At 38.3% G+C, this 12,465-nt stretch overlaps 1 protein-coding gene across 4 annotated transcripts in view; it reads right to left on the bottom strand.

The window, feature by feature from the left end:
- Positions 1-12,465, bottom strand: part of PPP1R1B (protein phosphatase 1 regulatory inhibitor subunit 1B) — a 78,873-nt gene that overhangs the window by 32,474 nt on the left and 33,934 nt on the right. For all 4 annotated transcript variants that reach the window (XM_026679723.2, XM_026679725.2, XM_087945745.1 and 1 more), the window contains exon 4: positions 10,635-10,710. In XM_026679723.2, the coding sequence (XP_026535508.1) occupies positions 10,635-10,710 (76 nt within the window). The remainder of the gene's footprint in view (positions 1-10,634; positions 10,711-12,465) is intronic.

Raw genomic sequence — 12,465 nt, 5'->3', positions numbered from 1 at the left:
GTCCTTTATTCCCTGCTAAAGCAACCTTAGTTGCTTTGCGCAGCACAGCCAAGTGCCGCGTGTCAGCAGAAGTTTATTGCTTGTAGGAGAAGTTGATTTGCAAGTACTGCGCACACGTGCACAGCAAAGTGGGTGTTCACTGAACTGGTTATTATGCCGGTAGGATCCCGCCCCTGCCTTGACACAATGCTCAAGGTTTTCAAGGCTTTATAGAAAGCCACTGAGGTTGCAGATATCTGAATTTCACAGTGGGAAGAAGTGGGAAATGAGTGATATGCTATTGCAAAGGGTAAGCAATGAGAGAAAATCCATATTTCCTGGTGCAATTGTTTGCAATAGGGAGATCAAACATTTCCATGTCAGCTGGAATCCTCCCTGTCAGGTTTCCAGCACAGATGGAGATAGTCACATCATTCTAATTCACCTCAAAACATCAATATCATACAACTACCTTTCATTATTACTGTTCTATCCAGGGGTGGAATTCAAAATTTTTAACAACCAGTTCTGTGGGCGTGGCTTAGGTGTGGGCATGGCTTAGTGGTCATGTGACTGGGTGGACATGGCTTGGTGGTCATGTTATTGGTTGGGTGTGGCCAACTCAATATCACTTACATTGAGGCACGCATCTCCTTGCCTGGTCTCTCATGACTGTGGGGATGCTGCAACAGTCGTAAGTCGGTGTGAAAAATGGTCATTAGTCATTTTTTTCGGTGCCATTGTAACTTTAAATGGTCACTCCACACAAGCAAACTACCAGCAAAGGAGGGGAAAAAAACTCCAGAGAAGTTCCTGAGACAGGAAGTCTAGTCCTGCCAAGAATGTAATAAGGGTTAACGGAGAGGCAGTTTCTGTAAGCAACACCAGAATGTTTCCTTCCTGCCTTCCTTACAGGATTAGGCCAGTAATTTCTTCTAACAACCGGTTCTCTGAACTGCTTAGAATGTTAACAACCGGTTCTAGCGAATAGGTGCGAACTGGTAGAATCCCACCCCTTGTTCTATCTGCAGTGGAGAGTCAGTTTGGTCTCGTTGTTAAGGGACCACTCTAGAAACCAGGCGACTGTTCTAGTCTTACCTTGGACATGCAAACCAACTGGATGACTTTAGGTCAGTCACTCTTTCTCAACCCAACTTGACTCACAAGGTTGTTGTATAAAAAATAGGAACAGGAAACAATATTAGGTATGTTTGCCACTTTGAGTTATTTATAAAAATTATAAAGGAGAGATAAAAAAAAATCTATAAAAAAAGGTTGAGCACTACTTTCAACGCTTCGTACATTTTAAGGATATTATCCCTAGCTAAGACAAGGTCTATCGGACTAGCTCAGGACTATCATTGCCACACCAGCCTTAAATGTGCAAAAGCACATTTAAGGTTCAAGGAGCAGTCCTGTCCAAAACCATCGCTCTGCTCTTTCAAGAGTGGAACTCATCAAGATAGGCTAAACCCCAGTGACCATTTTCTAATTTACCAAGAGCATATCCATTTTGATTGTACTTAATTTCAGCTTGGTCACCCTCATCTCAGCAATGGAATTAAATAACATTTTGGGTCATTCATGGAAGGGGGTAATAGAGGGTAAATGACAATTAATGCAGCACGATATGTCAGGGCAAATGACATAACTCACATATTTGGGTCAGATGTGATGACACAAATACCTAATTGAATCATTTGGACTATAAAATCATGAGATACATTTTCTCTTGTAATGTCACTGTAGTTATAGTTTCAGACATCAAGGGCAACCTAAAGCCAGGAGAAGACTTTTAAATTGTTAAGCCCCCCCCCCCCTTTGATCAGTGCAAGAACCCAAATTAAGGAATCTTTATTGATGACTATTTCATCTCTGTATCAACATGTCACTTGGGGAAGGCAACCTCCTTCAGTTCTCAAAATCATCTCTTTGCCCAACTGTTTTTACAGATTGGAGAGTTTAAAACTGAAATTTGCCTTCTGTATCTTAAACCCATTTTTGGATTATTTGCAGTTTGGAATGAAAGTGAGACGGTCTTGAAATTCTGAGTGTCCTTTTTCCAAAGAGTGCTATTATACTCTATCCCCAGTCCAGATTTTTTAGTTCAAGTCTAAACATTCCCCAGACCTTCAGTGTTTCTTCAACAGACTTAATTCCTAGTCTCTAATTTATTTTTTGTTCTCTGAATTTGCCCATTATTTTCCTGAATTCTATTTAAAGCATCTGCCCAGTGCAGTTGATAAAGTCAGAATAAAGTGGATCTATTATTTCCCATGATTTGAAATCTATACATCTGTTTTTGCAGCTTAAAACTGCATTTGCTCTCTTTTATTTTTGCAGGGACATCACATTGCTGATTCATATTTGGTTGATAATCAATTACTATTCCAAGATCTTTTTCACAAGTACATCTGCTAAACCAGGCACCCTCCATTCAGTAACTGTGCATCTGAGTTTTCTTAAGTGAAGAATACCACTTCTGTCACCGTTAAATTTAATTCTGTTATATATAAATCTATTTATTTAGATTTAGATAGCAAGCCTTACCCCCACCAAACCTATTCTGAGTGGCAAACCAAATTCCAATGCAAAGAACTGGTAAATCATATATTTCATGGAGAAAAACTATATGGTCCCTAAGACAACCTGATGTCTTATCATGTCCCAACAACTTGATGGAACATAATGAAAAACATTATAGTATACATTCAACTTATTAAAATTATTTTGAATTTCATTTCTCCTTTCCAGAGTATTAACTATTCAATTAATTTTATGTCACTTGTAGGCTTAACAAGTGAGCTCATTTTACCAAGGTCATTAATAAAAATGGTGAAGAGGTCTTAAAACTTGGGGTATCTTTCTTGCAATCACTCCAGCTTAATAATAGGGAGCACATTCTGAATATAATTTTTGAGCCTGCTATATACACCCTTGTCATGTTATGCAATGCATTTCTAATCAGACTGTCATGGAGTATTTTCTTAAGTAATTAACATCTATTAGGTCTACAATGTTCCCACATCTACTAATGAAATGCCCAATAAAAAAATCCATGCTGACAAATCCATGCTGACTTCTGCCAATTATCACTTTGTTTTCAATGTGCTTACAGCTATGGTTCTTTGTGGTCTTTCTAAAATTTTCTCAGATATTAATGTCGGACTGATTGGCCTTTGGTTGTTAGAAACTGCCCCCTCCCTTACACACACATATATACACAATGTGAAGATAGAGACATCACTTGCTTTCTCTAAGGGCTAAAGCTGGAAGGTCAGGTGGACAAAATCATTATGTAAGAATGGAACAGATGTCCCCATTCTCAAATCTGGGAGGAGAATGGCCAAAAAATTTTTTAATGCAAAATGAGATCTAGGATTTAATTCTTGGAACTGATTTCTGTAAATCATCTATATATGACTTCTTTCTTGTCTGCAATAAAGCAGCCTATCTAGCCACATCACATCGATAAGCTTTGCTCTTAGTTAATGAATGAATGTGGGATTATGTTTCTGGAAAGTCAAGATTTATTGCCATGCCTGGCATGAAGTCTGACATTTTTCTTCTGTCATCTGGCAATTTTGCAGTTCCAATATTTTTTTAAAATAATATATACAAATTTGATTGTATTGCCTTCTCCTTCTCCATTTTTCTTCTTCACTGGAGTTATCTGTAAATGAACTTTTTAAGATCTCTAATTTTAGTTATTCCAACATAGTTTTAGATTCTTTTCCAATTTTCTTGTCCTGCCATTAAATCTTACCTATCATTGTTCTGAGTTCATTAAATCCCCCCCCAAGTCCTAGATACGTCTGTGTTAGTTTCCCTCCAAATAAAGAACCTCAGTGTGATGACCTGGAGTGTAATACAAACGAAACAAAATCCAAAACATAAATAAATGTGCTTTAATGCCTCCAACTCAGCCCAACTGTTCAATAATTCTCAGTTGGAAATAAAACTTATTCAAAAATAGTCTTCAAAAGAAAGCAATACAGTCTGAACTTAATGAGCAGATAGAGGTGAAATAAAAAACTAAAACAAACCACAATTAAGGAATTTCCACAACGGACCAGGATAAGTAATTACCAACTTCAAGGAGATAACAAGGCACAACGACACCAACCAAGATAACTTCAGCCCAAAATAAAACACACTTTGCTTCTGGCAATGCTGTGTTTTAACTGTCTCTCTTATATACTGTTAAACTAACGCTGTGTTTTAACTGTCTCTCTTATATACTATTCTCCCCAGCTGTCACCAATGAGGGGATCATGGCCACTTCCTCTCTTGTAAGCCAAGTTGTTTCCTTCTCCGTTCCTCCCTGCATGTACTAGGATGAAGAGGGGATGGGCCTGGTTCTTCCTCTGCCTGCCCAGCTGGCCTCTGCCTTTCCCCAGCCTCCTCTCAAGCTCTGGAGCCACACCTCTACTCTCTGTTGGCTGTTCCTCTTCTCCCTCAGAGTCTGATTCTAACAAGGGCATGACACTCAGTGTTACACAGTTGCTTTTCACTAAATGTTTTTCAGGAACATTTGGGATTACTTCTTGTTCGGGTCTTTTTTATATAGTTTTCTGTTAATAACTCATGGTTAATATCATCCTGCCTGGCATTACACATAAACGCATCCTCTCGTTTTTCTTCCACTCATCTACCTTGCAGGTTGCTAATACGAAGAAAACTTGATCTTGCCAAAGGTCTCAAATGATCATTTGCACAAACTTTTGAAATCAGAGAATGCCAAATGGAATAGACCCACTTCCCTCTTTACTCCCCTCCCCAAGGCACCACTCAAACCTTCTTCTTCTAGTTTTGGATTCAGCTTGGTTGTCCCGAGGAGTTATAATACTGGGGAAATCTACTTTAAGGTAGACATGCACACTGCTTCCAATGAACTCTGCAGAGCTGAAAGGACACTATCATTAACAGGACAAACAAGCCTTTTTTTTTAATTAAAGAAATCAGATAGTGAAATTAATGATTTGATATTAATAGATTTTACTCTTCTCATCTCATCATTTTGCTCAACTTTTTCTTGCATGAAGAACAATCTGGACAGTGGTATTTCCAGGGCTGACCCAACCATTAGCTTTTTAGTAAACTTGATAAGTGTTCCTGCGAAGTGGAGGAGAGATTGTGTGCTACAGGATATGGATTAGACCAGGGGTCACCAACCTTTTGGATCTCAGGGACCACCAAACTCATAATTTTAAATCCCATGGACCACTAATATGAATTTTGACTGACAGTGGCTTGTTGACATTGGTGGGAGAGAGAGAGAGGGAGAGAGAGAGAGGGAAAGAGAGAGAGATCTGATATAACCTCAGAGGGCTGGCGGTGATGTTTTATCTCTCTCTGTGTCTCTGTCTCTGTCTCTCTCTCTCTCTCTGTCTCTGTCTGTCTGTCTGTCTGTCTGTCTGTCTGTCTCTCTCTCTCTCTCTTTCTCTTTCTCAGACACACACACACACACACACACACACACACACACAGAGGTCCCTCACACCCTCACACCCCCTCCAAGGCAGCCACATTCCTAACTTGCTTTTCAGCTCTATTCTCAGGGGGGGGAAGAGAGAGAGAAGGGGGGATGGTATTCTGTAACCCCAAATAAAGAACGACCGATCGATAGGAAATGGGGTGGAGATTTTCCTGCAGACTTTTGGGGGGATTTTTCCAGGGTCTCTGTCTGCAGGAAAATTTACAGGCGAAGCATGTGGGGTGAGTTCCCCCCCCCCCCGCCCTTTCCCCCCTCCCCTCACTACCTCTTATTGTCCACAATGCAAGCAATGCAAGCCTTGTGTTCCCACGTAGCCTGGATTAATTGCTTTGTGGGGTGCTTTGTGGGTGACATTTCTCTGCGGACCACCAAAATTTTCTTGCAGTCCACTGGTTGGCAACCACTGGATTAGACCACACCTCTGTCTCTCCTCTCAGAGAATGGTCTTCCTTTACAAATCTTGGAGAAAGATTCAACTAACAGGTTGGTGGCCTTTTGCTCATAAAATACTGAGGAAGCTCATCATCCTATTTTTTCATGGCAACAAAATATTTTAGTGGACTCAGATATTTTCCATTGAAGTTAATTATTATAGAGTTGCTTTTAACTGATTCCCAAGAGACATGGATAATTTTGATGACATAAAAAACCCACCAATTTCTGGAAGATCTATGTTGGCATTTTGAGCAAATCTCAAGTGGCAATTCATGAGCTGGATATATTGTTAATTTCATTTATTCCTCTGTCTCCAAGATTTTCATTTTTAGTTAAAGGTGATGCTTCATGAAGGAACAAATATAAAGCAAGTTTCATATTTCATTGACAAGCCTATTTATTAGTCTTGAAAGATGAATTTTAAAATACTTGAAATAATTACTGCCTGTTCTTTACCAGTCAAACTTTTTTTTTAAAAAAAACCCTTTTTCATTTGATAAGAGAGAAATGTATTAAAATTAAAACAACAAAAAGAACTCATCATTTCAATTTATTTTACATATATGTTTGTACCGTATTAACTGATCAATGCATGTTTCAGGTTAGCAAGCTTTAAGGGGGGAAAACAAAAGTATTATGCCAGAGATTAATTAAAAAATGCTAATTAGCCTATTGATTGTGGCCAAGATTGTATAGCAAGATACTACGAATGAAATCATGTCCCTTGTATATTAGCCTGGTGTTAGAAAATATGACATTCTCAGTAATTAAGTAGGGATAATTGGATTTACAAGAAATGGATTTGATTTCTTGGTTTCCTGCATGAAAAAACATCCATTTCTCTTTGTGGGAATTGTTTACAGTAATTTCTGCACAATCTATACACTTAGAGAAAAAGAGAAAGAATCCAGTGTATGTGTCAGCTCAGAATCACATTCAATTCAATTCCAGGCCTTCAAATAGTTTTGACAATGTGAAGAAAAAAATATGGACATTTTTTTTCTCCTATGATAACGAACACAAAATATATTGTGAAACTATGAGTAAAATATGCACTAATCATTCATTAGAACAGTGGTGGGATTCAATTTTTTTTTACTACCAGTTCTGTGGGTGTGGCTTGATGGGCATGGCAGGGGAAGGATACTGTTAAATCTCTATTCCCACCCCCACTCCTGGGGGAAGGTTACTGCAAAATCCCAATTCCTTCCCTACCCAACTAACCTGCTTTCCAGCTCCATTTTCCTGTGCAGGGCAACAAAAGAAGACCCAGTCAATCAACTGGGACTTGGGAGGCAGAGAATAGATGGGGGTGGGGCCAGTCAGCATTGGTATTTGCCGATTCTATGAACTACTCAAAATTTCCGCTACTGGTTCTCCAGAACCTGCTGAATACTACCTTTGGTCAGAACCTGCTGAATACCACCTTTGCATTACAAGATATACTGTATATACTCGAGTATAAGCCTAGTTTTCAGCCCAATTTTTGTGCTGAAAAAATCCCCCTCGGCTTATACTCGAGTCAGATTCCCTCTGAAAAAAAATGGTGTGGAGTCGCGGCCTCCGGCGTGCAGCGACTCCCAACAGCCCCAGCCGGGAAGGAAAGGCAAAAGCGCTTTGCCTTTCCCTTCCCGAGGTGGCGGGACTGGGGCCGCGCCGGCGGTAGTGACTCCTGACTCAGGGGGCCTCCGAGGGAGGGGAAGAGAGTGACTCCTGCCTCCGCTGTCATCATCATCTTCTTCTTTTGGGTTAGTGAATCAATTAAACCTTTCATGATAGTGAGATCGTTTCCCAAATTAATTATTTTTATTTTTGAAATTTACCAGTAGCTGCTGCATTTCCCACCCTCGGCTTATACTCGAGTCAATAAGTTTTCCCAGTTTTTTGTGTAAAATTAGGTGCCTCGGCTTATATTCGGGTCGACTTATACTCGAGTATATACGGTAACTTGTAATGAAGGGGGGGGGTATTAAGATTCAGTGGGCAAGTTGAACCTGGAGCCAGGCTATAGCATTTAGCCAAGATATGGTTTCCTCAGAAGGAATTGGAACACTAGGACAGAATAGGGGTTTAGATATTGAACTTATCCAGGAAACCCAGATTGAAATCTGCCTTCAGTCATGACTGTAGGTATCATTCTTATTTGATGCAGCTATCATTGATGTTTTGGGCAGGTATCATTTAAGAAGAAGCATTCCCTTCTAAACTAATATTAAGTAAAGCTGGTGCTTGCAATCAACAATTTGAATAAGGATTTGCATCACTATACTGTACATCTTTATCAGCTCATCTCAGTTCAGTAGACTTTTGAGTTCATTTTTAGCTCAGGTTTTTCATCAGGGAATGTAACTAATTCACTTAAAACCTGCAAGGTGAATACATTGCTTGGAACAAACTGAACTTTTAACTGAGAGTGTTGAAAGAAAGTCAGTATTAAATGTTCTATCCCATTTAAAAATTAGGCAGGTTGAACGGAAGCATAGTCTACACAAAGAGAGACGGAGGGGGGAGGAGAGATAGAGAGGTGAGTCATCCCATCTCCCTAGAACTGAGTCTCTCTATCCAGAATTAATATAGTCAATGCAAACGAATACAGAGTTTGTGCATGTATAACACCCACACATATTTAGTTTTCTCCACCATTTTCCCATGCCCCTAGGGTCACCTTCATTTCTGCAAAATAGTTTTGAAACAGATGGAGTTTAAACTTTTCATCAAACATAAGAATTCAAGTTAGGTGCAAGAAGGGTCAGCTATCACATTCAAATTAAGTGCAAAAGAGCCTTTGTCCTTAAACTACAAGTACTCCAGGAGCCAAGAAAAGAAATTAACAGTAAGGGAGTTTTATGCATGTGTGAAAAAAAGCAGCTGATGAAGATGTGAGCATTTGCAGTTAACATTTTCAGAAGAACTGCATACACTTGGAAGTTAAGCTGTCCTGTCCACAAATGTTAATGTTAGCTAAATTTTCATTGTTACAAGTCATATTCTGTCATTAACTAAGAACATTTTAAAGAGATCCATCAGTTTTTAATTTCTGTCTTAATTTAGTATATTTATTTGTGTGTGTTTATGTGGATATGTGAGTGCACACACAAATAAATAATTCAAATGGAGATTATGAGGCACTATATTTTTTTTAAAGAAAAAAGAAATTTGGAGATGCAGGACTGGAAGGACCTTAAATATGGTAACCTCAATGAGATCCTCTAATCTGGAAGAGACATCACACTACCTTTGGCAAGACTCTTTGAGGTTACTAATGTTAAAAATTCAATATTTATATATGTATTTGTTTACTTATATGCTGCTTTTATCTAAACAAGTCTCTTACAAATTAATGAAGACATTATAATAAAACAATGGTAAAACTAATAGTGTTCCAAGGAATACCCACAGGTTCCAAATCCATAGCAGGAGCAGAAGAGCCAATAAAGGAATCCTTGATTTCTGCGTATCTTTAGCTCACCAACACTGCTTTTTTATTTAAACCACAATTATTTTCCCTCTCTTAAAAAATAAGGTGTACAAGGGATAAATCTTGACAAAAAGTATGATATGCATATTATTTTCTCTCCAGTCTTGCTCCTACAATCTGCCATGAAAGTCAGCCTATACATGCAATAATCCTTAAAATAATTCTTAAATTTTTGTCAGTTTGTCATCTGTCTGTTCATCTATCCATGCATCGTCTCTTTATGTAACTCAAATCCAGAGTTCTTAAACCATCCTGGTCTCCACAAATAAAACATTGTTTCTGTATAAAGTGACTAGGTTCAACTATTATTGTATGTGAAATAATGGAATATTGAATAAACCATGTTTGACTCAGTCCATATAACCTGATTAAAATCATAAATAAAGATTTCTAGGCTACAACAGCAAGATTTACATTCTGTGCTAAGATAAACCAAGCAAAGCAACTTAGGAATTGGTATGGTTGGTATATAAACCAGGCTCATAGTATCTTATTTTGAGAAAGACCGAGGGTTTTTCTACTTACAACCATTTTTAAAATGAAAATAAATAATATAAGAGAAATATCTAATAGCTATAAGTCATCAACCATCAAACCATTTGTAATTTTCCACCATCTTCAAGTAAAACTGTAAACTTTGAATAGTTGATCTTTTGAGGCTAAATATCTGTTTTGAATTTTGGCGAATCTGTGGGTAGCATGATCCCAAAATTATTGTAATGGGAGACTTGTTTAATCACACAATGGTTGCTATAAATGGTTAATAAGAAGAATACATTTAAAATACAAGTTAGGCTTTCACCACTGCCTTCTAACTCCAGTAGGGGTCTTTCTGGAGCCCAAAGTCATTGCCCAAAGAGAAATAAAGTTTAGAGGCTGGGGTGCTTAGCTTTGCAGCCTGTCAGCTTCATGTTTAATTTCTTTTTCTTAGAAGAATATTTTAAAAAATGCATGTGAAGTAGGAGTTTGGGGACACTAAAAGCAATTTTTAAGGGTACTTTTGTGCCTGAAAATACCGTTAACCCAATCCTTACTATGTATTTATCTATAAAGCAAGTATACAATGACATTCTCAGGAAGCAATGCAAATATTTTTCCGGTGTGTCAGTTCTTGCCTTGTAGCTATTGCTGCTATGAAATCCAGAAACCAATGCAGCAAATTTTATGGTAGCAGTGAGAAGAATTTAACCGTGTTATTCATTAAGACTGACATTGTGAATAGTGAACAATAGAGAGTTATCTTACCTTTAAGAGAAGGGGGGGTATAGACACAAGGGGCATTCCTTTTGTTTTTAAGATGGTATCCTTCACCCAGAGTTCTCTGAAAAACAAGAAGAAAGGGAGAAGAGATTTGAAGGCAAGACCTTTCTTTTAAAAATATGATTATTCCTATTAAATAATACAGGACAACTATTTTAACCAAATGGCTAAATTAGGGTTCTGTGTTCACTTTGATCCAGGGAAGTGTTTTCTGTGTACATATAGGACTGTATATACAGTTAGATTGTATACAGTATATATTATCACATAACATTTGTTGCTTAGTTTTCCATCACTGTTTCACAAACCACAAGACAGGGATCCTGTTCTGAAAGAACTATAAATTTGCTTTTAAATCTCAACTAATTGTGCATTTTGGACAATGACTTAATCATGAATTAATGCATTCATAACCTTAGGAGATTGATCTCGCATGAAAAAAAGGGGGGATGCCTCTTCTAAGAGTTTCAGTGTCTGTGTTGTGGTTAGCCAGCAGCAGGTGCGGATGGCTGAGGAGAGTGAGGACTCAGATGAGGGGCCAGGACCATTAAGGAGTGGGCTGCTGCCTTCAGAGGTTGTGGGAGCTGGCAGCAGTGATGAGGAGGTTCCCGAGGAGCCTGTGCCAAGTGTGCATGCGCACAGGATTGCTCGAAGGAAAGAGCAGCTACAACAGCACAAGTGACTCGGGAGTAAGGCTGCAAGGTAATGGCCCCTCCTTCAAGAAGATAAAAACCAGCTGTGAAATGAACATACTTTGCAGAAGGCAAAAGACATTTTGAAACTTATGGACATTCCAGTATCCTGAATTTGTATTTGAAGATTCTTGTATTGCAAATTATTTCTTGTCCATTATCTTTTGGCAAGTCTCTCACAGTTTGGCAAGGCTTCTGCTTATCACAGCTAATTATTTTGCAGAAGCATTACAAGGTTTCTGTTCCCTTTGGATTGTGATTGATTTGTTGGAAAAAGAGCGTGAGTCAGAACAGTCTGTGATGTTGACATTGTTTTTACTTGCTGCCCATTTCATTCAATGATGATCCTTTGGTCAGTTAAAAACTGGTCACTCTGATTAATCAAATTAAGAAATTTTATATTCAGAACATTGATTTGTCAACAATGCAATCTTAATTACATAGAAAGTAGTGAAGATCCTGGAATTGGAACAGGGGAGACCTTGATCCAAGAGCTCATCTGACTCATGGGGCATTTAGGGCTAGTCCCTCTTACTTCACAGTTGTTGTGTTGGGAATTAAATAATGAATTAAATAATAAAATGTTCCCTTGAACTCCTAAAGGAAATATAGGATAAAGCAATTGCCACTAAAAGGAATTATAAGCAAACTGCAGCGTATCTCTCAACAGACTTTTCTGACCTCTCTCCACAGGCAAAAATCTGAATTATTCATTATCATCCCGTATCTATATGGGCATCAGCTTCTGGCTGGGTGATCTCAGAGTTCCAATCAAAGGGAAAATAGACCCAGCATGTCTGAAATATTTTCCATGTCTTAGAGTCACATATAGATGAATGTTCTGACTCAGAGTTGAATTAAGTAAGTGTATAGCAGTGGTGGGATTCAATTTTTTTTTACTACCAGTTCTGTGAGCATGGCTTGGTGGGTGTGGCAGGGGAAGGATATTGTAAAATCTCCAGTCAGAAGTGGTATTTGCTGGTTCTCCAAACTACTCAACATTTCTGCTACCAGTTCTAATGAACTTAGAAAAATTAAAATTGGACATAATTTGCCTGCAAGAGATTCACATAAAAAAACAATATGTTCAGGTACTGAAATATCCTAAAATTGAGAATTTATAT

This window comes from Notechis scutatus, chromosome Z (assembly GCF_049901735.1).
Source record: "Notechis scutatus isolate UNSWTSFEM ecotype Mainland chromosome Z, rNotScu1.2, whole genome shotgun sequence".
Lineage (NCBI taxonomy): Eukaryota > Metazoa > Chordata > Lepidosauria > Squamata > Elapidae > Notechis > Notechis scutatus.
The sequence above is the reverse complement of the archived record's forward strand: the minus strand, read 5'-3'. Positions and strand labels throughout refer to the sequence as shown.